The 25,692-nt window shown below is 43.5% G+C and overlaps 1 protein-coding gene across 1 annotated transcript in view; it reads right to left on the reverse strand.

The window, feature by feature from the left end:
• Positions 1–25,692, reverse strand: part of LOC142463848 (uncharacterized) — a 62,898-nt gene that overhangs the window by 20,957 nt on the left and 16,249 nt on the right. The window contains exons 4-8 of the mRNA XM_075566660.1: positions 11,500–11,976; positions 9,990–10,151; positions 4,736–5,133; positions 3,773–3,938; positions 900–931 (exon numbers count right to left, since the gene is read on the reverse strand). Of these exons, the coding sequence (XP_075422775.1) occupies positions 900–931; positions 3,773–3,938; positions 4,736–5,133; positions 9,990–10,151; positions 11,500–11,976 (1,235 nt within the window). The remainder of the gene's footprint in view (positions 1–899; positions 932–3,772; positions 3,939–4,735; positions 5,134–9,989; positions 10,152–11,499; positions 11,977–25,692) is intronic.

Here is a 25,692-nt window from a genome sequence, read left to right on the forward strand (position 1 = left end):
AAACCACTTTTGTTTCACCCGATGCACGGTTATCCGGAAAACATTGCGCCTTCGCTGTGACATCACGCTGCACAATAAAGGATCATTGACAATGTCCCGTTGACTTGTGCAGATGTCTAGAACTTGTTGTGCTTGTGGTGCCACCACTCTGCCAAGCATTCAGAATATGCATGACATGTAAGGAAGTGTAGTGACACGTTTCTAGCATTCGTCGCGTAATCAGTAATAACATTGTTATGTTTATCATGATAAACATGGTCCTCATGTACAGTTTGGGGGAGAGAAGGTCGGAGGGATACGATTTAAACTTAAAGGTGATGCTCAGAAGCTGGAGGGTCGCAGGCTCAAGGAGTTTGTGATGAAGAACTTCTTCACGGATAGCGGAAGTGGATGCATGTACTAGCCTCCAAGCAGAGATAGTAGAGGCTGATAAAATAAGTGAATTGAGAAATGCTTGGGCTAGACATAAGACTATCCTAAATCCAGCTCAACCCCGTTATAACGCAATCTATTACAGCGCGAATCCGCTTATAATGCGGTCCAAGCATGGGTCCCAATTTTCGTATTTATGAATACTTTACAACACGATTACTGGTATCTTAAATACTTTATTGAACAATGCATACAATGGTACATTATTTCTAACGCGATCCGCTTATAACGCGATGTGATTCTTTGGACCCCAAGCACAGCGTTATAAGGGGGTTGAGCTATATATAAGAAAGGCAACAAATAGGGTGTGCGGTGTTACAAGAGATTGTAAAATGGACAGAGTAGGTGGACCAAGTAGTTGTTATCTGATGTAAAAGTCTCTTTCTACGCTTTCCACAAGCACAATAAATACTGTAGCTGCTCTAAATTACTATTTTACAGCCTGCTTCATTTATTTGTATACTTACCTTTCTCCTGGTCCCATCAGGAGCTACACAAGCTGTAAAACAGAAAATAGATATTAAAGAATCATTACATTCAAATTCCTACGTGTTTTGTTTAATATATATTAGTTCTGTAGTATAAAAAAATACTTAATGAATTTTTTTAACACAATTTTTCTCTCGTTGTGCCCTTTTTTAATGATTTTTAACATATTAAGCTTCCTTGAGTTGCTATACCAGTAATTTAGGAAGCCACAGCACTTTCTCTTTTGAAATAGGCAGCCATATTGTGAACCCATATTGTGGCAACTCATCATATAGTCTTTATTTGGAATTATAGGCTAAAGCAGTAAAATTCCGGGCATTATTGAAAACCCTGCTCTCTGATTGGTTAAAATTCCGGGCATTATCCACAGTAATGCCCTGAATTTCAGCAGTTTGCAAAATTCAGTTTTCAATCTGTTTATTTCCAGCCAATCAGCTTTCAGAACAGCTGAGACAGGGCAGGGGATTGGTTTGAATTAAGTAAAAGCTCTGAGACATGGCAGGGGATTGGTCAACAAGTATCAGCCACGGTTTGACTCCTCCCCCTCCCGAGCTGACTGAGATTTTCTGAGCAGATTCAGTTGAATTGGAGGGGAGGGGAGGGGGGGAGAGAGACTGCAACGAAGTAAGTGTGTTGTGTATAGAGGTGCAGTGTTGTGTGTGTGTGGGGGGGGGGAGGGGGGTGTAGAGGTGCTGTGTTGTGTGTAGAGCTGGGGGGGAGAGTGCAAAGTTAAGTAAGTGGCTGCATTTTTTATTGTGGCTGCAGTGTGTGTGTGTTGTGCTGTTGTATGTGTAGCAGCAGTTTGTGTGAGTGTAGAGCTGATGTGTGTGTGTGTGTGTGTGTGTGTATATAGAGCTACTGTGTGTGTGTGTGTGTGTGTGTGTGTGTGTGTGTGTCAGTAGCAGTGTTTATGGTTGTAGCATGTGTGTGTAGCAGCAGAGTTTGTGTGTGTGTGTAGAGCTGCTGCTGTGTGTGTAGAGGTGCTGTGTAGTGATTGTAGAGGAGGTGCTGTGTTGTGTGTCTAGAGCTCCAGTGTGTGTATGTGTGTAGAGGCAGTGTGGTGTGTGTGTGTGTGTGTGTGTGTGTGTGTGTGTGTGTGTGTGTGTGTGTGTGTGTGTGTGTGTGTGTGTGTGTGTGTGTGTGTGTGTGTGTGTGTGTGTGTGTGTGTGTGTAGCAGAAGTTTGTGTGTGAGCTGCTGTGTGTGTGTGTAGCAGAAGTTTGTGTGTGACCTGCTGTGTGTGTGTGTACACAGAGGGGGCGGCAGTGTGTGGATATAGATAGCTGCAGTGTATGCGTATATAGAGGTGGTTTCATGTATAGCCATGCATAATAATGGTATATTGCTTTCCTCTCTGTTGGCAGTAAGTCCTGGTAAGAACAGGTATGCCAGCAGTAGTTATGGAGGTTTTCCCTCATCCAATGGTGATGTGCCCTATGTATGGAGGGGAGTGGCTGTATGCTCTGGGTCCCTGGATAGTGACATCAGGGATGCGCCTGCCTCCTGAAGTATATAAGGCACAACACAGTTAGGTTTAGTGTGTGTTCTGGCAGCGGTGGAAAGCTGTTAGGAAGTTGTATTGTCCTGCATAAGGAATTGTAGGAACACTTTGTGACCCTAGTGACGTAACTAGAGGTCCAGGTTGACCAATCAGCCTGTCTAAGCCACTCTGTGTCTAGGGACCTGGCACAGAGAGGATCTCCCTAGGAGAAGAGGGAATCCCACTCCAATTTGGGAGGGCGTACCTGGCGAAGGGACAGCACGGAGAGATGTGCGGCTAGAGCCGGCAGCTGCATGTGGCAGTCTGCTACATCACCGTCTACAATAAAGATGACCTTGTTAACGATACCCCCACTGTGTGAGTGTGAAGTTACTCCGCAGTGGATGGCACCACCAAGAAGGAGTTCCTCACCAGGACCATCTCCCTGCGGAAGCATAGACCCTGATGAGGTGGAGGCGCTGCACATGATGTAAGTTGAACTCGCACCCACTACCTCAGCTACCTGTTCTGTTGGAAATCCCCTACTAACATCAAGCGGGAGACTCAGGAGTTCTGTTGCCTACAGGTGCACCACCAAACACACACGTAATGGGGGTTGATTATTAAAGTACCCGGGCCAATGTGAGATTGGGGGGGGGGAAACCCGTTACACATGTATTTACCATTTTATTTTAATAAAAAAATCTATTTAACTATACAAAAGTGTCTATTATTTATGAAATAAGCCTACATTTAGCCTATAATAGTAATAATCCCTTCAGAACAGGGCATTACTGGCCAATAATGCCCAGGCTGGGTTAAAGTCCCTCGGCTTCGCCTCGGGCCTTCAACTCTTCCAGCCAGGGCATTATTGGCCAGTAATGCCCTGTTCTTCAGGGATTATTACTTAAATATCCACTGTCCTTATTCGTTTCATCAGATTACTAAAACTATTCATCTCTGGAGTTATCCACTAACTATAAATTGACTCATGGCTAAATTGCGGGGGACATTGGTGCGTCTGAGTGGCGGGACATTTAAACATGGTGCATTGGACATTACAGGCCGGAGTTGCAGGGGACATTGACACATTTAAATGTTTAAACATGGCGCCCGTGCTGGAGTTGCAGTGGACATTGACAGTTAAAGATGGCATCAGTGGCGGGGTGCGCCTCGGTGAGGTGACGTGGCGGAAGCCTTGGCCACGGTCAAGCGTCCCATTCTGTGGCTACAGTACCCCACCACTCTACTGTATGTTGACTCGGTATCTTATTCTGCATTCCCTAGCTTATCCCTGAAGAATTTGATTCATCAGGGAACCCTGTTGAAATGATTATAGGAGAGGAGTGGGCCCTTCACAAGCATTTACTCACATGGACACTCATAATAAAAGCAGCATCCCTTGTTATCAAACATCTTCATTGGTTCCAGTCTGCTCTCACAGGTGATGAGTTCGACCTCTGGACAGTTCATAAATGCAATATCTATCGTACCATTTGGTGAGCATTTTGCAATGAAACATGGAGTGGTCACAGTGTGCTGAAGAAGAAAACAGCACGTTGGAGACAATGATAAAACAACATCATGTGTTTCCCTTTCCTTGTATATATATATATATATATATATATATATATATATATATATATATACACACACACACACACACACACACGCACACACACACAGTATATGTACTGCACTGTAGTACCATGACATTTCTTTAAACTTACTTACGTCAAAATTTTGTCATGGCACAATGTACAAATAGGGTTGCCAGGTGTCCGGTATTGAACTGGACTGTCCTGTATTTGGATACTCAGTCCAGTAAAAAATCAAAGATACTGTAATACTAGACATGTATGTGTCTGGTATTTTCCTCCCTGGTTATAGTGACCTGACGCACCTTTCACCATTGAGTCCAGTATTTTCGGAGAAGCCACCTGGCAACCCTATGTACAAATGTAACAGGCTTTTCATTCTTCCCTCTGGTGGGATATGGGAGGCTATGTTGTGATATTCTGCACCAGCACTGCCAATTCAAACACTGTCATATTCTATGATGTAACTGGATATGTTGTGTTACCGTTGGCTAGCTACATGCAGTAAATTGCCTTTTGAATTTCACAAATTCAAGGTGTCCATCACATATCTAGTTATTGGGGCAACTGTCCCTACCCAAAAACATCTGAAACATTCTCACTGGGTTTTGTATCCGATACTGTATGTTCAAAAAGTTGATGTAGTGGATGTAAGTGTTCATTACTGCTGCATGGCAGGAAGCATGGTAGCCCGATCGTTAGTGTTGGACTGGAGAAGGGATGGTATTTTGTATTTACCTTTGAAGGTTCAGTGGTTCGACTGAGGTCTTTTTGATGATATGGCGTAGTCGTAATTGGCCCCACAGTAGTATTAGGTGAAACTGTGATTAGAGTTGCAGAGTAAGGTTTGGTCTTCATGGAAGTATGGGAAGAAGTTGGAGACATGCTGCTTAAAGCTCGTGTTGTAAAAGTGGTGCTATGTGTACCAGTAGGAGCCTTGGCACTGATAGATGTACTTTTGGTAGTTTCAACACTGGCAGATGTAATTTTGCGAGTCGTGGCACTGACAGATTGAGTAAAAACAACTGCAGTGGTAAGACGTGTTCCAGTCGGAGCTTTGGTACTGACAGATGTTCTTTTGGCAGTTGTAACACTGACAGATTTTGCTGTGGCAGTAGGAGGCGTGGTACGAGACACTGTAGAATGACAAAAAGTAAATACTTTAGTCTACTTCAGGCCTGCACAACATACGGCCAGCGGGCCGCATGCGGCCCGTCTGGCCTCTCTGTGCGGCCCGCGATGACTCCGGCCGGGCGCAAGTTAATTAAATATATTTTAAAAAAAAGTTTAAAAAAATGGCGGCGATTCATCCCTCCTCCCTCCCTCTCCCTCCCAGCTCTCTCCCTCTCCCTCCCAGCTCTCTCCCTCTCCCTTCCAGACCCCTCCCCCTCCCTCCCAGCCCCCAGGTTTTGCGGTGTGCGGGGGCAGCAGCAGCATGAGGAGGATGTGGCAGCCATGTGTTTTTTTTCTTCAATAGCAGGCTGCCGGGGAGGTCAGAGCATGCCGGGGGCGGGGCGTGTGTGTGTGTGTGTGTGTGTGTGAGAGAGAAAAACGGGCTGGTGGGGGGGTGGGTGTGAAAAACGGGCTGGTGGGGGGGTGGGTGTGAAAAACGGCTGGTGGGGGGGGGGCTGCTGACATGTGAGGGGGGGTGGGCTGCTGACGTGAGGGGAGTGGGCTGCTGACATGTGAGGGGGGTGGGCTGCTGACATGTGAGGGGGGGGTGGGCTGCTGACATGTGAGGGGGGGTGGGCTGCTGACATGTGAGGGGGGGGGGCTGCTGACATGTGAGGGGGGGGTGGGCTGCTGACATGTGAGGGGGGGGTGGGCTGCTGACATGTGATGGGGGGTGGGCTGCTGACATGTGAGGGGGGGGTGGGTTGCTGACATGTGAGGGGGGGTGGGCTGCTGACATGTGAGGGGGTGGGCTGCTGACATGTATGGGGGGGGCTGCTGACATGTATGTGGAGGGCTGGGCTGCTAACATGTGAGGGGCAGGGGGGAAGTGATGTGAGGTGCAGGGGGGGAGAGAGTGATGTGAGGTGCAGGGGGGGGAGAGAGTGATGTGAGGTGCAGGGGGGGGGGAGAGAGTGATGTGAGGTGCAGGGGAGGGAGAGAGTGATGTGAGGTGCAGGGGGGTGGAGATATTGATGTGAGTTGCAAGGGGGGAGAGTGATGTGAGTTGCAGGGGGAGGGTGAGAGTGATGTGAGTTGCAGGGGGAGGGTGTGATGTGAGTTGCAGGGGGGGGGAGAGAGTGTCATATTGAGGGGAGGGGGAGAGTGTCATATTGAGGGGAGGGGCAGAGTGTCATATTGAGGGGAGGGGGAGAGTGTCATATTGAGGGGAGGGGGAGAGTGTGTCATATTGAGGGGAGGGGGAGAGTGTCATATTGAGGGGAGGGGGAGAGTGTGTCATATTGAGGGAAGAGAGACATGGGGGGATGCTGACTTGTGGGGGAGGGATGCTGACATGGAATGGGCTGGGGGGATGTGGAGGGGGTATTGTATGTTTGATGTGGAGGGGGGTATTGTGTGTTTGATGTGGAGGGTGGTATTGTGTGGGTGAGGGGGAGAGATGGGGGTATGAGAGATAGATGGGGAGTATCGTAAAGATTGATAGTGAGGGGTTCTGGGGGAGATATGAGGCTGATGATGATGATGAGAGGTGCTGGAGGAGAGATGATGACGATGATGATGATTTAACCCGTGCGGCCCAAATTTTTTTTCCTTGGAGCAGTTTGGCCCTTCTCACTTTACGAGTTGGGCAGGCCTGGTCTACTGTAATAAAACCTTACTCACAAAATCTAAGAGAAGATTAGGAATAATTTGGTATTTGAAAGGTTGATGTACAGATGTAGCCTCCCTTATTGTTCCCCTAGATACCTGAACATACCTCGAGTTTTCATTGGATTCAGTAGTTATGCTGCCTCTGAATTCTGCCATATGCCTGGGTATACTACTGTACATACTGGAAGTCGTTTTACTATATACAAAGTATACATCTTACTCTCTGCCGTTGTCGCCCTTTTAACCCCACAGAAGGGTAAACTGCCGCACACGCATGCATGCATTCCAGCAATCGTTGCTCTGAACGCCTCTGGAAGAAATCTCACACTCGCAGACTGTCAAGTTCTTCCTGACCTTCTGGTCTGCAGTTCTCATACACCTCCACCAGGAGTGCTGCTGCACCTGTCTTTACTGGAATACCCCTCTGCGTTCCCTCTCACTCTGTAATCTCATCATCTCAGGCTGCCTTAATAAACTTCCTGTTCCTGCAGCCAGGTGCCTGTTTATACTGGTTCCCTCTGTACATGCTACGGATCCTGCTTATTCCTGTACCTTGTTGCTGTGTCTTGTTCCCATGTCTCAGTCCTGTTACTATGTTTCAGTCCTGTCCCCGTGCTCCAGACCTGTCCCCATGCCCCAGTCCTGTTTCCCTGTTCCAGTCCTATTCCCTTGTGCCAGCCCTGTTATTTTGGTCCAGCCCTGTTCCTGTGTTCCAGTCCTGTCCCTGTGTTCCAGTCCTGTCCCTGTGTTCCAGTCCTGTCCCTGTGTTCCAGTCCTGTTCCTGCTTCTTTGCTGCCTGCCTGCCTCCGACCGCTGCTAGTGACCCAATGACACCTCTTTGCTGCTTACCTTTGACCTCTGCCAGTGACCCTGATGATGCCTCTGTGCTGCCTGCCTGTGACCCAATACGCCAGGCCTGCACAACTCGAGTCCTCGAGGGCCGCAAACAGGCCATGTTTTCAGGATATCCCTACTTCAGCACAGCTGGCTCAATTAGTGGCTCCGTCATACTGAGCCACTAATTGAGCCAGCTGTGCTGAAGTAGGGATATCCTAAAAACCTGAGGACTCGAGTTGTGCAGGCCTACAATACGCGTTCGCTTACTCCTCACGGTTCTGGCCACTGGGATACACTCCTGCCATAGCTCTTCCCGACACAGACTTCCTTCCCTAAAAATGTATCCCATCCTGTTTCAACTCTGCCCTCTCCCAGGCTACCCAAACATAATTTTCTTCACTAATCAACATGCACAAGTCTTCCTCAAAGCCTGGCCCTACTGCCACCTTCTACAGTACTATCATACACCCAGTATCACAAACACGCTGCTACAGTAGGTGTCACATTTGACTCCTCTCTCACATTCACAATGTACAGTAGCTAAAACCTGACGTTATTTCCTCCGTAACATTGCAAAGATACGCCCTTTCCTCTGTTACTCTACTGCTTAAACTCTAACGCAGGCCTCATTCTCTCCCATCTCAACTATTGTAAACTTCTGCTGTCCGGCCTTCCTGCCTCTCACCTGTCTCCCCTACAATCTATCCTAAACGCTGCTGCTAGAATCACTTTACTCTTTCCTAAATCTGTCTCAGCGTCTCCCCTGCTGAAATCTCTCTCCTGGCTTCCTATCAAATCCTGTGTTACACACAAAATTCTTCTCCTCACTTTTAAGTCCATACATTCTTCTGCCCCTCCCTGGGATGTTTCATTCTATAGGTGACCAAAATATATTATTTTCACAGTATGACTATTTAAAAAAATAATATTAAACTAATAATTGATATTTACTAATACTAGTTAAAAATAAAATATATACACAAAACTCTACTATTCTACATCACACGATGCGTGAAAAAATATTTTCAAATAATACATTTATGCGCCCTGTAGTATCTATACACACATTAAAAAAATGTCAATATAATCTTAGACTATTAATATAATATTAGTACATACAGTAGTACCCCAGAGTTTCCCAGCATGAGCCCTGAATTACATGCTGCTGTATGGTAAGAAGAGAAGGTAAGAAACCCATAAACAAAGTGCCAACACACCTTTTGTGGTGATGACGGAAATGTGAGCAGTGGAGATGTTAAAGCTGCAGACCAAGCAATATCCTACATGTGTGTTTTTTTTTAATAATAAATCTGTTCTATACTATGAGAAAACACTTTTTTTTAATAGCAACTCCGATTGGCATTTTTAATGTATTATAATGCAACAAGCATTTTTTGTTTTTATAGCAACCATTTACAAAGTCACATCCCCTTCCTCTTCTGAAACAGGCTCTGGCACACCCCTTTTTGAGCCCTGCCCTCTCTCTAGAAGTGCACCAATTGTATCTAGTGCCTGCCTGGTCACATGATCTTCCCCACAGAACTTATGACGAACCACATGGTTTAACAACCAAAACGCCCAGATTGTAATTGCTCTTTTAGCAAAATGACGAGGTGGTGCTAACTCCATCCTCAGTCTGACATATGGCTTTTGCTGAGATATGGGTTTTGCTCTCTCTCAGCAAAACCCATATTTCAGGTTCCGGGTGGTACTGTACTTGCATTACCAATCTCGGGGGTGGCGGGAATGAAAATGCGAGTTTTTAGAAGCGGTTTTGAGAACGGCGCTACGAGAATTACAGTTTTTTTTTTTTTAATTGAGTTTTTCTTGGTAGAGCCGGAGTGAAACCGCCTCTAAAAAAGTATTTTCTGCACAGATTGGACATGCGTGCAGCCTTCACAGAATAGGGAGGAATACCAATCCCATTGGACACAGCTCTTTAGACATGGATTGACACAATTCCAAGCTACGAGAATAGGTCCCTTAGCTTTTAAACTCGTCAGGGCAGGGACTCCTCCCAGTGGCAGATTTGCCATTATGCCCGATAAGGCGTCAGAATTTTGGGGGGCCGCAGAATTTGGAGGCGGCAGGCCCGTCTGCCGCCCCGCGCTTGCACAATCGGTGTTTTCTGCTTGTGCGCATGCGTGATCAGCGGTTTCAACTTGTGCGCATGCGCGAGCGACGCTGGCCACTCCTGCGCATGGGTGAGTTTTGCCATTTGTTTCAATCTGCCACAGACTCCTCCTAGTGTTACTTTTGTGTCTGAAGCGCTTATTCCCCTTGTGTTACATTATTAAAGGTATGTCACGTGTATTACTGCAGTGAAGCGCTATGTATATGCATGGCGCTATATAAATAAATATATACACACCTGCAATGCTGGCAGGTGTTGCTGATTGTGCGGTAGTGCTGATCCGTGTTACAGCAGCTGTTGTTTGACATCTCGATATCGAAAGCACAATTTCGCAAAACTCATCACATAAGCCAAAATATGAACAGCCTTCCCCGTCTACTCCTGAATACATCACACTACCTGCCACAAAGAGACAAAATTAGAGCATGTGTGAAGCAAGTAAAGATCTGTCACATGCATCAAGAATGAGCTCAACCATTCCTTCGCACCACAAATGTCACAGTGACTTATTACACTGGCTGTTTATCTGTATACACACAACATTACTCCTGTTTATTCTGAAAGCGAATGCACTCATCAATATCAAAGAAGGTACTAATGTTCTTATTAGAAATGCAAAGGCTTTTTCTTGTTCATTTTAAAGGGGTATTTTATGCTATAAACCTCAGTTAGATGTAACTGGTGCAGATATTTCAGTAGTACAGCATACAGTATATTTCTGACAGGACGAGGAACATGTGTGCCTGGTTTTATACCAGACCAGAAAGGCTATTTGGAAGTCTTCCCTATAAAGCTTCTTTTTTGAGTTGGTATTTGGTCTGTGATGCAACATATTGGAATCTTATCCTATGTGATATAATACACTAAGGTCTAGATTTACTAAGCTCCTTTAAATCAGGGCAAGTAATTAAAACAGCACTGGTCGTTATTTTGCCTTATTCACTAAGGTAGTTACATGTAAAAATAGCTGCCCTAATTGAGCTCATTAGCACAGGGTTAGTATCATCCTCTTTCAGGATAACGCTGCATTATCGTCAAATAAACGTGATGTAATTTAAGACTTGGCGTTACTCCCATCCAGACACTGAAATAGGGCTTTTGAGATGAGATACCTGGGAAATGTGCTAATATAAATATGTTAAATGTATTCAAATGATTCAACTTAAAACATCTCAGGTTATCTTGTGTGTTCATAGATACCTCACTCTCTCTCACCCCCTCCCCCAACCCCTCCTGCCTACCCTCTCGTATCCCTCCTCTGTATCCTAACCTGTTTCTTTAACACCCTCTCCTCCCCGCTCCCCCCATCTTTCTTTATCTTGCCTATCTCAGTTACGACTCACAGATGTAGCAGGCATTTCAATGATATTTGCGTTATCTCCTTCGCCATTGATTTCCATAGCGCTGCTGTTAAATAACACACCAGCAAGCTTACCGGAGCTTCCTGAATATGGGGATGAATATCTTTTTAGGTTGCAATGAGTTGATTTGCATAACATTTGCACGAACAGCCATTATAAATAACGCCTCGGTTTTTACAGGTGTAAATCCGGATTACTTTCCTGTTTTTGCTTTTGTGAATACTGTGTCATGATTAATGGACAATAAATAGGTTAACAGAATTGATTAAATCTGGGCCCAAATTGTTTCAAAATACTTTAAAAGAACCATGATATTTATTTCTTAAACCACAAATCAGAAGATAATACATTCCCTTATATACAGTAATCCAGACTGTCAAACTCACCAGGTTTGAAATAACGTCCATTGTAAAAGCAAAAGCATTGAGCTGAGCTTGTGAGCTGTGAAGTCTGGGTAGATGTCATACTAAGACCTCCAGAGGTGAACAATGTTGTTGATGTCTCTGTGCTGGCAGGTACTGATACCGAGGTGCTGCCAGATGTTGTGGCTTTTGTTGTTCTCCTGGCAGATGTTGCAGTGGGAGTAAGGACAGATGTTGCTATTGTTCTCCTGGCAGATGTTGCAGTGGGAGTAAGGACAGATGTTGCTATTGTTCTCCTGGCAGATGTTGCAGTGGGAGTAAGGGCAGATGTTGCTATTGTGGTCCTGGCAGAGGTTGCGCTTGGAGTCCTGCTAGATGTTACAGGAGCTTTGGTCGATGATCCTTTACAAGGTAACTTCGTTTTAACAACGTGACAAGATGGGCCACATATTGTTACAGTAACACAGCCATCCTTGTCTTCTCTAGAATCTATTACTTGACCTGCCAAAAATAATCACAATTAGAGCATGTGTGAAACAAGTAAAGATTTGTTACTGTACATGCATCAAGAATGTGGACATTGCAGATTGAGTTATACTGGCTGTTCACCTGCACACACACACACACACACACACACACACACACACACACACACACACACACACACACACACTTAAATCTATGTACTCCTGTTTATTGTAAAAGCCAATGCACTAATCAACACCAAACAAGCTTGACATTTTCTTATTAGAAATCCACATTTTTTTTTCTTTCGTGGATCTTAATGGGGTTAGGGTTAGGGTTATGTTGTGAACCTCAGTTGGATGTAATTGGTGCAGACTTTTGGGTAGCAATGTATTCGGTATCTTTCTGATAGGACCAGGAACGTGTGCCAGATTTTATAACAGGCTGGAAAGGGTTTTCGGGAGTCCTTCCCATAAAGCTTCCTTAGGTATTGAGTTGGTATTTGGTTGGTGATGTGAGAAACTGAAAGTAGACACTGAAGCATAGAATTTTAGACGATGTATTATAATACACAACACTGAGGTCTACATTTATTAATCTTCATTAAATCAGGGCAAAACAGCCATTCAATGTCTTCTTTACTAAGGTAACTATATGCATTAAATAGGCCATAATTGTTCTTATTAGGATAGGGCTAACGTCACGTTATTTCAGGATAACTTCAAATAAAGTGATGTTAATTAATCCTTGGAGTTACTCCCATCCAGAAAATAAAATAGGGCTTTTTAGATATACAGTACTGCACTTGCTGAGATACCTCGGAAATAGGCTAAATGAATGTATTCAATTTTTTTAAATAGCATATTTCTCAGGCGTGTTTTGGTATCTCCCCTCTCTCTGCCTCCTACTTATTTCTCTCCCCCCACTCCTCCTATTCTAACTCTCTTTTTTTCCCCCTCTCTCGCTACTCTTCTTTCTCAGTCTCTCTCCCCCTGCACCCCCTCCCCCCCTTCCCTTCAGCAAAAGCCCTCTTTCTGCGTCCGGACGGGAGTTACGCCAGAGTTATGGGGTGACTAATAACATTGTTATTTCCTGGCGTACGTTAACCTGACTGGCGTTTAGAGTATATGGGATAAATACATTTTGGGCTATAATGAGGTAATTTGCATATTATTAAAAATAAAAGATCATTTAAAATAGCAATCCAAACAACAATAGTGCAGTCCCCGCACTTAAAAAAAGGTACAAGTAAGGTCGCGTCCATAGTAGAACGCGCTAGCTTCCGCGCTTCCTTCTCCTCCTGGCGTTGCGCTTCAAATACAAACGTGTTTGTATTGCGAAGCATCGCTCTCCCTGTACTATGCGTATATGCATTGGCATTCTAGCGTTTGTTTTGGCGCGAGCTACATAGCTAGCGCCGTATCCTGCACTATGGACAAAGACTACTAAAGGATACACTGTTAACTGTTATATACAACAATAGCAGTTAGTCCAAATAGGCTACACAAAGAAATGACTAACACACAGAAAGCATATGTACAAGAGAGACTATGGGGCTCATTCACTAAACAGTGGTTTATAGTACTATAAATTTTGCTATTCACTAAACCTCGATAACAGGGCAGTTTCGCGCTATAAAGGCTTTTTAGCGAGCTTTAACACTCTGACAAAAAAAAGTCGTATGAGAAGTCAAAAAAATACCAAAATACCTTTTTTTTGCCAGAAACTGCTATTCACTAAGCAGTGATAAGCATATCGAACTTTAAAATCTTGCAATATTTTGGCGCCAGCTAAAGGCTGGTGCTAAAGATATTACAAGATGCATAAAAGCATTTTCTTTTATTTTTATTGCACAGGATTGATACCGAAGGCAGTTGGGGACCGTTCGGAGACCCCCAAGGGTCCCTGGGGGTCCCTGACGGCCTCTGGTATCAATCCTGTGCAATAAAAATAAAATTGCAGGTAATAAAAGGGCTAAATAGCAGGCACTAGTTGTTGGTACAGGGGGTGGGTGAAGCTTGTAGTTGCCCCAGAGTGGGTGTGGGAGGGTGGCAGTAGAAGTGAACACCTTCATTACCTTAGCTGTTACAACCCCTCGCGATACCCTCCCGCAGGGTGTAAACACCACCTTGGGGCAACTACAAGCTTCACCCACAACCTGTACCAATAACAGGAATGGGTAAAAGTGCTATTAACTAAAGACAAATAATAGAGCTTTTCCCCATTTAATTTTTTTTACAGTGCAATACATAAATACAACCCTCTTCCCCCCCCCCCCCCCCAACATAAACAGTACAGCAATGGGCAAAATTACTATTATCCAGATATGGATAATAGTACATTTGCTCATTAAAAATAAAACCTGCCAGTCAGCATAAAGTAAATAAAAGTTCTACTTACCCCTACCAGGATGAGGGCTGTCCTCATCTTTTTCCCCATCCTCCCTGTCCCCGTGGGCAGGAATATTAAAATAAAAAAACAAACAAGTGGCAACTAACCCCTTAATCACCTTAGCGCTTAGTAACCGCTATAGTAATTAAGGGGTTAACTCCCCTCGTCTGCTACCCACTCGGGAGGCCTAACCACCCTCCCCGGGGCAACTACCTCCACCCCCACTACCCATTGATTGGCACAGTGTTAAACCTTGTCCATATAATATGGGCATGCTTTGCCACTATGGCAGTCAATGGGCAACATACAAAAAACAATCAACAATAATCCAGAACAATTACATATAACCAATAACCAAAAATCCTATACAATTAAATCAAACCAATAACCACAAAGTCAAAACATTTAAAGAACAACCACAAAGGCAATACATTTAAATAAAAACAACCGCAAAGCCAAAACAGCAATTAAATAAAAACAAAGCATTTGCAAAAAAATACATTGCTTGTCACTGTGCATATCTATACCCTTAAAGGGACATAGAGAAATGCATGAGCAATCAATGGGCAACATAAAAAAAAATACAAAAATAACATACAATCAATGTTTTTCTTACCTCTGATGACTTTCCCCTCCGATTCAGACTGCAGCAGGAACCTCTCAATCCTCAACGCAATGCTCCTCAACTTCAGGTAACTTCTTCTTCTTTCTTTGTAATCCAATCCATTGGGCGGATGTGGTCCTGTCGACTTCTTACGTTCAAATGAGACGGGACAGGCCTTATATACGGCCTCTAAAGTCACATTTGAGTGTCAATTGATACACCCCAATCCGATTTCCGAATGGATGGTGTACCATATGACAGAGTCTTTTTTTTTTTGTAAAGGATGTGACGTCATGAAAATGGAAGGAAGCCAGCCAATCAGGAAGGCTCTGCTTCCCTCCGTTTAAGATGACGTCACAAAACAAATGGCTGCCACCACGTTACTCCAACCAATCGTATTGTGAGATATAGCATGTGAGGCATCACATGGTACACCCCCAATCTGATTGGTTGTAGTAAACCATGTGACAGCTTCTATTTTTTTTTAAAGGATGTGACGTCACTCCCTTTTTGAGACGTCACATCCTTTGAAAAAAATGGAAGCTGTCACATGGTACTACAACCAATCAGATTGGGTGTGTACCATGTGATGCCTTACATGGTATGCAGTATCTCCCAATTCGATTGGTTGGAGTAACATATGATGGCAGCCATTTTGTTTTTGGTGACGTCATCTTAAAGGGAGGGAAGATTAGCCTTCCTGATTGGCCGCTAAGGTAATGAAACTGCTTTAATGGGATTTTTACTAATAGTGTATGGGATTAAACTGCTTTATAGGATTTTTACTAATAGTGTATGGGAGTAGGAGGTCTCCTGAGCTGAACCGCATTGATTTCAGCCGTTGGGACCCCCTGCTTCCTGAGTTACAGGCCCCGTTATGATGTGCCGGTATCTCCTGCAGTATTTAAATCCCCCGGTCACGTGACGCAGAGGATTTAAAAATGGTGGGGATACCGGCTCCCATACCGGGGCTTGTATCTTGGGAAGTAGGTGTTCCCCGAGGCTGAAATCAATGAGGTTCAGCTCAGGAGACCCCCTACTCCCACACCCTACAATTAAAACTAATATTCAAACTGCACTATCGCCTGTAGGAGCCGTGCACGGAGACGCAGCGTCTCCTTGCAGCTCTTCCAGGCTGCAGTTTTAACAAACAGTGTCCTATCGATAGGACTTATAGCGCCATAACATTTAGAAAAAATAAAGAAAAAAACAAGCCGTCCGATGCTGCATTTTTTTTACCGAACTTTAAAAAAATGCTGTTTTTTCTTATTGAATATCATTTTGACCCAGATATTTTATAGCGCGATAAAACAATGCAAAGTCGATCGGCAATTCACTGATTTTATCACTGTTTAGTAAATAGGCCCCTATGGAGGATGAACCTAATATTTACAAAGCACACCACGGTAACAAACAAAAAAATGGTGAGGGGCAGAAACTAAACTACCACTAATGTGAAAAACAAAACTAAAAGGGGTAAACAACACTCAAAAAACAGAAAGTAAACAACCAAGTAAATAATTAACTAAATAGCTATATACAACAGGAGAGGCGTAAGGGCGGCAACGTCTCAGGGGAATACCCTTTCTTCAGGCCCATTCCCACCACAAAAATACAAGTGGTACTTTCCTTATCTTAGTTGCAATGAATGTTCAAAATCAGCCTTACTGTGAGAATGCTCAGTATAACCTGTAAGAGACAGCTTGTACCTTACTATGAGAACGCTCAGTATAACCTGTAAGAGACAGCTTGTACCTTACTGTGAGAACGCTCAGTGTAACCTGTAAGAGACAGCTTGTACCTTACTGTGAGAACGCTCAGTGTAACCTGAAAGAGACAGCTTGTACCTTACTGTGAGAACGCTCAGTGTAACCTGAAAGCTTGAACCTTACTGTGAGAACGCTCAGTGTAACCTGTAAGAGACAGCTTGTACCTTACTGTGAGAACCCTCAGTGTAACCTGTAAGAGACAGCTTGTACCTTACTGTGAGAACGCTCAGTGTAACCTGTAAGAGACAGCTGGTACCTTACTGTGAGAACGCTCAGTGTAACCTGTAAGAGACAGCTGGTACCTTACTGTGAGAATGCTCAGTGTAACCTGTAAGAGACAGCTGGTACCTTACTGTGAGAATGCTCAGTGTAACCTGTAAGAGACAGCTGGTACCTTACTGTGAGAATGCTCAGTGTAACATGTAAGAGACAGCTGGTACCTTACTGTGAGAATGCTCAGTGTAACCTGTAAGAGACAGCTGGTACCTTACTGTGAGAATGCTCAGTGTAACCTGTAAGAGACAGCTTGTACCTTACTGTGAGAAAGCTCAGTATAACCTGTAAGAGACAGCTTGTACCTTACTGTGAGAATGCTCAGTGTAACCTGTAAGAGACAGCTGGTACCTTACTGTGAGAATGCTCAGTGTAACCTGTAAGAGACAGCTTGTACCTTACTGTGAGAACGCTCAGTATAACCTGTAAGAGACAGCTTGTACCTTACTGTGAGAACGCTCAGTGTAACCTGAAAGAGACAGCTTGAACCTTACTGTGAGAATGCTCAGTGTAACCTGTAAGAGACAGCTTGTACCTTACTGTGAGAACGCTCAGTGTAACCTGAAAGAGACAGCTTGAACCTTACTGTGAGAATGCTCAGTGTAACCTGTAAGAGACAGCTTGTACCTTACTGTGAGAACGCTCAGTGTAACCTGTAAGAGACAGCTTGTACCTTACTGTGAGAACGCTCAGTGTAACCTGTAAGAGACAGCTTGTAACTTACTGTGCGAACGCTCAGTATAACCTGTAAGAGACAGCTTGTACCTTACTGTGAGAACGCTCAGTGTAACCTGTAAGAGACAGCTTGAACCTTACTATGAGAATGCTCAGTATAACCTGTAAGAGACAGCTGGTACCTTACTATGAGAATGCTCAGTATAACCTGTAAGAGACAGCTTGTAAGTCCTCCATAGTCTCTCTTGCACATATGCTTCCTGTGTGCTAGTCATTTCTTTGTATAGCCTATTTGGACTAACGGCTATTGTTATATATAACAGTTAACAGTGTATGCTTTATCACTTTCATATTAACTGGATTGACCGCTATTGTTGTTTATATAGCATCCAACAGTGTATGCTTTATTACAGTGGCGGCCAGCTTTAATCTAAAGGGGCTGCCTCCGCGGGTATTTTTAACCCGCGGGCAGCACGCGGCTATCTTCGGCCGTTTTTCGGCCGGTTTTCCCGCGCCTCGGGCGCTTTCAATAATAAGCGCCATTAGCGCTTATCTATTGAAGCGGCCGCTGCGCGGGAAACTCCGATTCAAATCGGAGACAAGCCCCGCGGTTGGCCCGCATTTAACCCGGCAAGCTTTAGAGTAAAGCTGGCTGGGACAGTACTTGTATATAAACTTTTGCATTTTTCCCAAACTCTATTGGTATTCCCTTTCTTTGTACACCTTTTTTGAGTACGGAGACCGCACTATTGTTGTTTGGATTGTTATTCTTGAGGGGTTTTAAGGGATTCCACTAGGTCCCCTTGCACCAATGTACTAAATCATTATTGAGCTTGTGATTTACATTATAAGGTGGTGCTGTCTGTTACTCCATTTTCTATACATCATTATAAATAACGTCATGCTTTTAATGGGATTAAAACCTGCTTAGCATCCTGCATTGCTTTAGTGAATACTGCGTTATGATTAACGGGCATTAACATCGTTATTCTAATAGAGCATAATGAATCTGGGCCTAAATTGTTTAAAAAAAAAGACTACTTAAATAACCATGATCTTTGATCACTTTCCTATACCACAGTTCAAAGGATATTGCATTGCCCTATATACAGTAATCATGGCTTTCAAACTCACCAGGACTAATATACTGTCCATTACCTAAGCAAAATAAGTGAGTTGTGAATAATGGAGTGTTTGTAGATCAATACTAGAACCTGTAGAGGAGAACAGTGTCTCTTTTGCTCTCACTGTGCTGGCAGGTATTGCTACTGGTGTTTTGGTGGATGTTATTATTGTTGTTGTTCTCCTGGCAGAAGTTAGGTTTGGGGTCCTAGTAGATGTTGCATTGGGGTCCTAAAAGGTGTTGTGTTTTGGATTCTGATAGATGTTCTGTTTGGGGTCAACGCAGGTGCTGTTTTTGAGATCCTGGCAGATATTTCTTTTGAGGTCCTGGCAGATACTACTTTTGAGGTCCTGGTAGTATGTTGCTTTTGAGATCTTGGCAAATGTTGCTTTTTGTGGTCTTGGCAGATGTTGCTTTTGAGGTCATGGCAGATGTTGCTTTTGAGGTCCTGGCAAATGTTGTTTTTTGAGACCCTGGCAGATGTTGATTTTGGGATACTAGAAAATGTAGCTTTTTTTGTGGTCGTGGCAAATGTTGTTTTTGAGATCCTGGCAGATATTGCTTTTGAGGTCCTGGCAGATATTGCTTTTGAGGTCCTTGCAGATATTGCTTTTGAGGTCCTGGCAGATATTACTTTTGAGGTCCTGGCAGATATTACTTTTGAGGTCCTGGCAGATATTACTTTTGAGGTCCTGGTAGATGTTACTTTTGAGGTGCTGGCAAATGTTGCTTTTGAGGTCCTGGCAAATGTTGCTTTTGAGGTCCTAGCAAATGGTGGTTGTTTGTTGTCTCAAAATCAACATCTGCCAGGACCACAAAAAGCAGCATTTGCCAGGACCTAAAAAGCTACATCTACACAACCCACAACTAAGCAACATTTGCCCGGACCTGGCGAATGTTGCTTTTGAGGTCCTGGCAGGTGTTGCTTTTGAGGTCCTGGCAGGTGTTGCTTTTGAGGTCCTGGCAAATGTTGTTTTTTGAATTCCTGGCAGATGTTGGTTGTTTGTGGTCCTGGCAAATGTTGCTTTTCAGATCCTGGCAAATGTTGTTTTTTACAGTAGGTCTTGGCAAATGCTGCTTTTTTGTGGTCCTGGCAGATGTTGATTTTGAGATACTGGAAAATGTAGCTTTTTTTGTGGTCTGGGCAAATGTTGCTTTTTTTGGTTCTGGCAGATGTTGCTTTTGAAATCCTGTAAATGTTGCATTTTGTGATCCTGGTAGGTGTTGCTTTTGAGATCCTGATAAATTTGGCTTTTTGTGGTCCTGGCAGATGTTGCTTTTGAGATCCTGACAAATGTTTTTTTTTGAGGTCCTGGCAGATGTTACTTTTGTGGTCCTGGCAGATGTTGCTTTTGAGATCCTGACAAATGTTTTTTTTTGAGGTCCTGGCAGATGTTACTTTTGTGGTCCTGGCAGATGTTGCTTTTTTGTGGTCCTGGCAAATGTTGCTTTGGAGATCCTGGCAGATGTTGCTTTTAAGATCCTGGCAAATGTTGTTTTTTGTAGTCTTCGCAGATGTTGCTTTTGAGATCTTGGCAAATGTTGCTTTTTAGATCTTAGCAAATGTTGCTTTTTGTGGTCCTGACAGATGTTGCTTTTGAGGTCTTGGCATGTGTTGCTTTTGAGATACTGGAAAATGTAGCTTTTTGGTGGTCCGGCCAAATGTTGCTTTTGAAACACTGGCAGATGTTGCTTATTAGGTCTTGGCACATGTTGCTTTTGAGGTCCTGGCAGACGTTGCATTTGAGGTCCTGGCAGATGTTGCTTTTGAGATCCTGGCAAATATTACTTTTTTTTGTGGTCCTGGCAAATGGTGCTTTGAAGATCCTGGCAGATGTTGCTTTTTAAGGCCTTGGCAAATGTTTCTTTTTGTGTCCTGCCAGTTATTGCTTTTGAGATCCTGACAAATGTTTTTTTTTGAGGTTCTGGCAGATGTTACTTTTGAGATCCTGGCAGGTGTTACTTTTGAGGTCCTGGCAGATACTACTTTTGAGGTCCTGGTAGTATGTTGCTTTTGAGATCTTGGCAAATGTTGCTTTTTGTGGTCTTGGCAGATGTTGCTTTTGAGGTCATGGCAGATGTTGCTTTTGAGGTCCTGGCAAATGTTGTTTTTTGAGACCCTGGCAGATGTTGATTTTGGGATACTAGAAAATGTAGCTTTTTTTGTGGTCGTGGCAAATGTTGTTTTTGAGATCCTGGCAGATATTGCTTTTCAGGTCCTGGCAGATATTGCTTTTGAGGTCCTGGCAGATATTGCTTTTGAGGTCCTGGCAGATATTACTTTTGAGGTCCTGGCAGATATTACTTTTGAGGTCCTTGCAGATATTACTTTTGAGGTCCTGGTAGATGTTACTTTTGAGGTGCTGGCAAATGTTGCTATTGAGGTCCTGGCAAATGTTGCTTTTGAGGTCCTAGCAAATGGTGGTTGTTTGTTGTCTCAAAATCAACATGTGCCAGGACCACAAAAAGCAGCATTTGCCAGGACCTAAAAAGCTACATCTACACAACCCACAACTAAGCAACATTTGCCCGGACCTGGCGAATGTTGCTTTTGAGGTCCTGGCAGGTGTTGCTTTTGGGGTCCTGGCAGGTGTTGCTTTTGAGGTCCTGGCAAATGTTGTTTTTTGAAGTCCTGGCAGATGTTGGTTGTTTGTGGTCCTGGCAAATGTTGCTTTTCAGATCCTGGCAAATGTTGTTTTTTACAGTAGGTCTTGGCAAATGCTGCTTTTTGTGGTCCTGGCAGATGTTGATTTTGAGATACTGGAAAATGTAGCTTTTTTTTGTGGTCTGGGCAAATGTTGCTTTTTTTGGTTCTGGCAGATGTTGCTTTTGAAATCCTGTAAATGTTGCATTTTGTGATCCTGATAAATTTGGCTTTTTGTGGTCCTGGCAGATGTTGCTTTAGAGGTCCTGGCAGATGTTGCTTTTGAGATCCTGACAAATGTTTTTTTTGAGGTTCTGGCAGATGTTACTTTTGAGATCCTGGCAGGTGTTACTTTTGAGGTCCTGGCAGATGTTCATTTTTTGTGGTCCTGGCAGATGTTGCTTTTTTGTGGTCCTGGCAAATGTTGCTTTGGAGATCCTGGCAGATGTTGCCTTTAAGATCCTGGCAAATGTTGTTTTTTGTAGTCTTCGCAGATGTTGCTTTTGAGATCCTGGCAAATGTTGCTTTTTAGATCTTAGCAAATGTTGCTTTTTGTGGTCCTGACAGATGTTGCTTTTGAGATCCTGGCAGATGTTGCTTTTGAGATCCTAGGCAAATGTTGCTTTTTGTGATCCTGGCAGATGTTGCTTTTGAGGTCCTGGCAGATGATGCTTTTGAGGTCCTGGCAGATGATGCTTTTGAGATCCTGACAAATGTTGCTTTTTGTGGTCCTGGCAGATGTTGCTTTTGAAGTTCTGGCAGATGTTACTTTTGAGGTCCTGGCAGATGTTCATTTTGAGATACTGGAAAATATAGCTTTTTTTGTGGTCCAGGAAAATGTTGCTTTTGAGATCCTGGCAGATGTTGGTTTTAGGTCTTGGCAAATGTTGCTTTTTGTGGTTCTGGCAGATGTTGCTTTTGAGATCCTGGCAAATGTTGCTTTTGTGATCCTGGCAGATGTTGCTTTTGAGGTCCTGGTAGATGCTGCTTTTGAGATCCTGACAAATGTTGCTTTTTGTGGTCCTGGCAGATGTTGCTTTTGAGGTCCTGGCAGATGTTGCTTTTGCGATCCTGGCGAATGTTGATTTTTTTTGAGGTCCTGACTGATGTTGCTTTTGAGATCCTGGCAAATTTAGTTTTTTGTAGTATTGCCAGATGTTGCTTTTGAGATCCTGGCAAATGTTGCTTTTTAGATCTTGGCAAATGTTGCTATTTGTGGTCCTGACAGATGTTGCTTTTGAGGTCTTGGCATGTGTTGCTTTTGAGATACTGGAAAATGTAGCTTTTTTGTGGTCCGGGCAAATGTTGCTTTTTTTGGTTCTGGCAGATGTTGCTTTTGAAATCCTGTAAATGTTGCTTTTGAGATCCTGATAAATTTGGCTTTTTGTGGTCCTGGGAGATGTTGCTTTAGAGGTCCTGGCAGATGTTGCTTTTGAGATCCTGACAAATTTTGTTTTTTGAGATCCTGGCAGATGTTACTTTTGAGGTAGTGGTAGATGTTGCTTTTGAGATACTGGGAAATTTAGCTTTTTTGTGGTCCGTGTAAATGTTGTTTTTGAGATCCTGGCAGATGTTGCTTTTGAGATCCTGGCAAATGTTGCTTTTTGTGATCCTAGCAGATGTTGCTTTTGAGGTCCTGGCAGATGATGCTTTTGAGATCCTGACAAATGTTGCTTTTTGTGATCCTGGCAGATGTTGCTTTTGAAGTTCTGGCAGATGTTACTTTTGAGGTCCTGGCAGATGTTGATTTTGAGATACTGGAAAATATAGCTTTTTTTGTGGTCCAGGAAAATGTTGCTTTTGAGATCCTGGCAGATGTTGGTTTTAGGTCTTGGCAAATGTTGCTTTTTGTGGTTCTGGCAGATGTTGCTTTTGAGATCCTGGCAAATGTTGCTTTTTGTGATCCTGGCAGATGTTGCTTTTGAGGTCCTGGTAGATGCTGCTTTTTAGATCTTGGCAAATGTTGCTTTTTGTGGTCCTGACAGATGTTGCTTTTGAGGTCTTGGCATGTGTTGCTTTTGAGATACTGGAAAATGTAGCTTTTTTGTGGTCCGGGCAAATGTTGCTTTTGAAATCCTGGCAGATGTTGCTTTTTAGGTCTTGCGCTCCATGACTTGAGAAAGACCTATTGGTCGAAACATTGTGTGGCACAATAAATGTACTTATTTAGAAATCCGTGGAGCGCTGGATCCCTTTTTTCCTGAGTGTACTTTGGATTTTGCCTGGCAGGTACTTCCTTGAACCAGCAGCACCGGTAAACTGTATGTCTTATTTTATTTGTGGAGTGCAGCCTTAACCCTCTTTACATTGCTTTTTAGGTCTTGGCACATGTTGCTTTTGAGGTCCTGGCAGATGATGCTTTTTAGGTCTTGGTACTTGTTGCTTTTTGTGATCCTGGCAGATGTTGCTTTTGAAGTTCTGGCAGATGTTACTTTTGAGGTCCTGGCAGATGTTCATTTTGAGATACTGGAAAATATAGCTTTTTTTGTGGTCCAGGAAAATGTTGCTTTTGAGATCCTGGCAGATGTTGGTTTTAGGTCTTGGCAAATGTTGCTTTTTGTGGTTCTGGCAGATGTTGCTTTTGAGATCCTGGCAAATGTTGCTTTTGTGATCCTGGCAGATGTTGCTTTTGAGGTCCTGGTAGATGCTGCTTTTGAGATCCTGACAAATGTTGCTTTTTGTGGTCCTGGCAGATGTTGCTTTCAAGGTACTGGTATATATAGCTTTTTGGTCCTGGCAGATATTGCTTTTGAGGTCCTGGCAAATGTTGCTTTTTGTGATCCTGGTACGTAGATGTTGCTTTTGGGATCCTGACAAATTTGTTTTTTTGTGGTCCAGGCAGATGTTGCTTTAGAGGTCCTGGCATATGTTGCTTTTGAGATCCTTGCAGATGTTGCTTTTGAGGTCCTAGCAGATATTGCTTTCGAGGTCCTGGCAGATATTGTGTTTGAGGTCCTGGTAAATGTTGCTTTTGTGGTCCTGCAAATGTTGCTTTTTGTGATCCTGGTAGATGTTGCTTTTGAGATCCTGACAAATTTGGCTTTTTGTGGTCCTGGCAGATGTTGCTTTAGAGGTCCTGGCAGATGTTGCTTTTGAGATCCTGACAAATGTTGTTTTTTGAGGTTCTGGCAGATGTTACTTTTGAGGTCCTGGCAGATGTTGCTTTAGAGGTCCTGGCAGATGTTGCTTTTGAGATCCTGACAAATGTTGTTTTTTGAGGTTCTGGCAGATGTTACTTTTGAGGTCCTGGCAGATGTTGCTTTTTTGCGGTCCTGGCAGATGTTGCTTTTTGTGATCCTGGTAGATGTTGCTTTTGAGATCCTGACAAATGTTGCTTTTGAGATCCTGGCAAATGTTGCTTTTTTAGGTCTTGGCAAATGTTGCTTTTTGTGGTCCTGACAGATACAGTATTGCTTTTGAGGTCTTGGCATGTGTTGCTTTTGAGATCCTGGCAAATGTTGTTTTTTGTGGTCCTGGCAGATATTTATTTTGAGATACTGAAAAATGTAGCTTTTTTGTGGTCCGGGCAAATGTTGCTTTTGAAATCCTGACATATATTGCTTTTTAGGTCTTGGCACATGTTGCTTTTTGTGGTCCTGGCAGATTTTGCTTTTGAGAACCTGGCAGATTTTCCTTTTCAGGTCCTGGCAGATGTTGCATTTGAGGTCCTGGCAAATGTTGCTTGTGTGTGGTCCTGGCAAATGTTGCTTTTAAGATCCTGGCAGATGTTGCTTTTAAGATCCTGGCAAATGTTGCTTTTTGTGGTCTTGGCAGATGTTGCTTTTGAGATCCAGGCAAATGTTGCTTTTGGGATCCTGGCAAATGTTGCTTTTTGTGGTCCTGGAAAATGTTGCTTTTGAGATTCTGGCAGATGTTGCAATTGAGATTCTGGCAGGTGTTGCTTTTGAGGTCCTGGCAGATGTTGGTTTTGAGATCCTGGCAAATGCTGCTTTTTGAGATCCTGGCAGATGTTGCTTTTGAGATCTTGGATAATGTTGCTTTTTTTGTGATCCTCAGAAACAAAGAATCGGGAGCAAAAATATATCCAGGATTATGAAAAAACAATGAAAACACATATAGTGTAATTATGTTTTAAACAATCAATGAAAATGAAAATGCAAAATGTATAGGTATCTCACTCACATATTCGCGAGTGGTAAAAGCAGTGTGGTTGTGATGAGTAACCAACTTTTAAGTGATTCTTCAGGTACTCTCGAGATGACGGACCCTCAGAGCCAGATGGGTAGATTAGACAGGATTCCCATATGTGAAA

Source organism: Ascaphus truei, chromosome 12 (assembly GCF_040206685.1).
Source record: "Ascaphus truei isolate aAscTru1 chromosome 12, aAscTru1.hap1, whole genome shotgun sequence".
Taxonomy (NCBI): domain Eukaryota; kingdom Metazoa; phylum Chordata; class Amphibia; order Anura; family Ascaphidae; genus Ascaphus; species Ascaphus truei.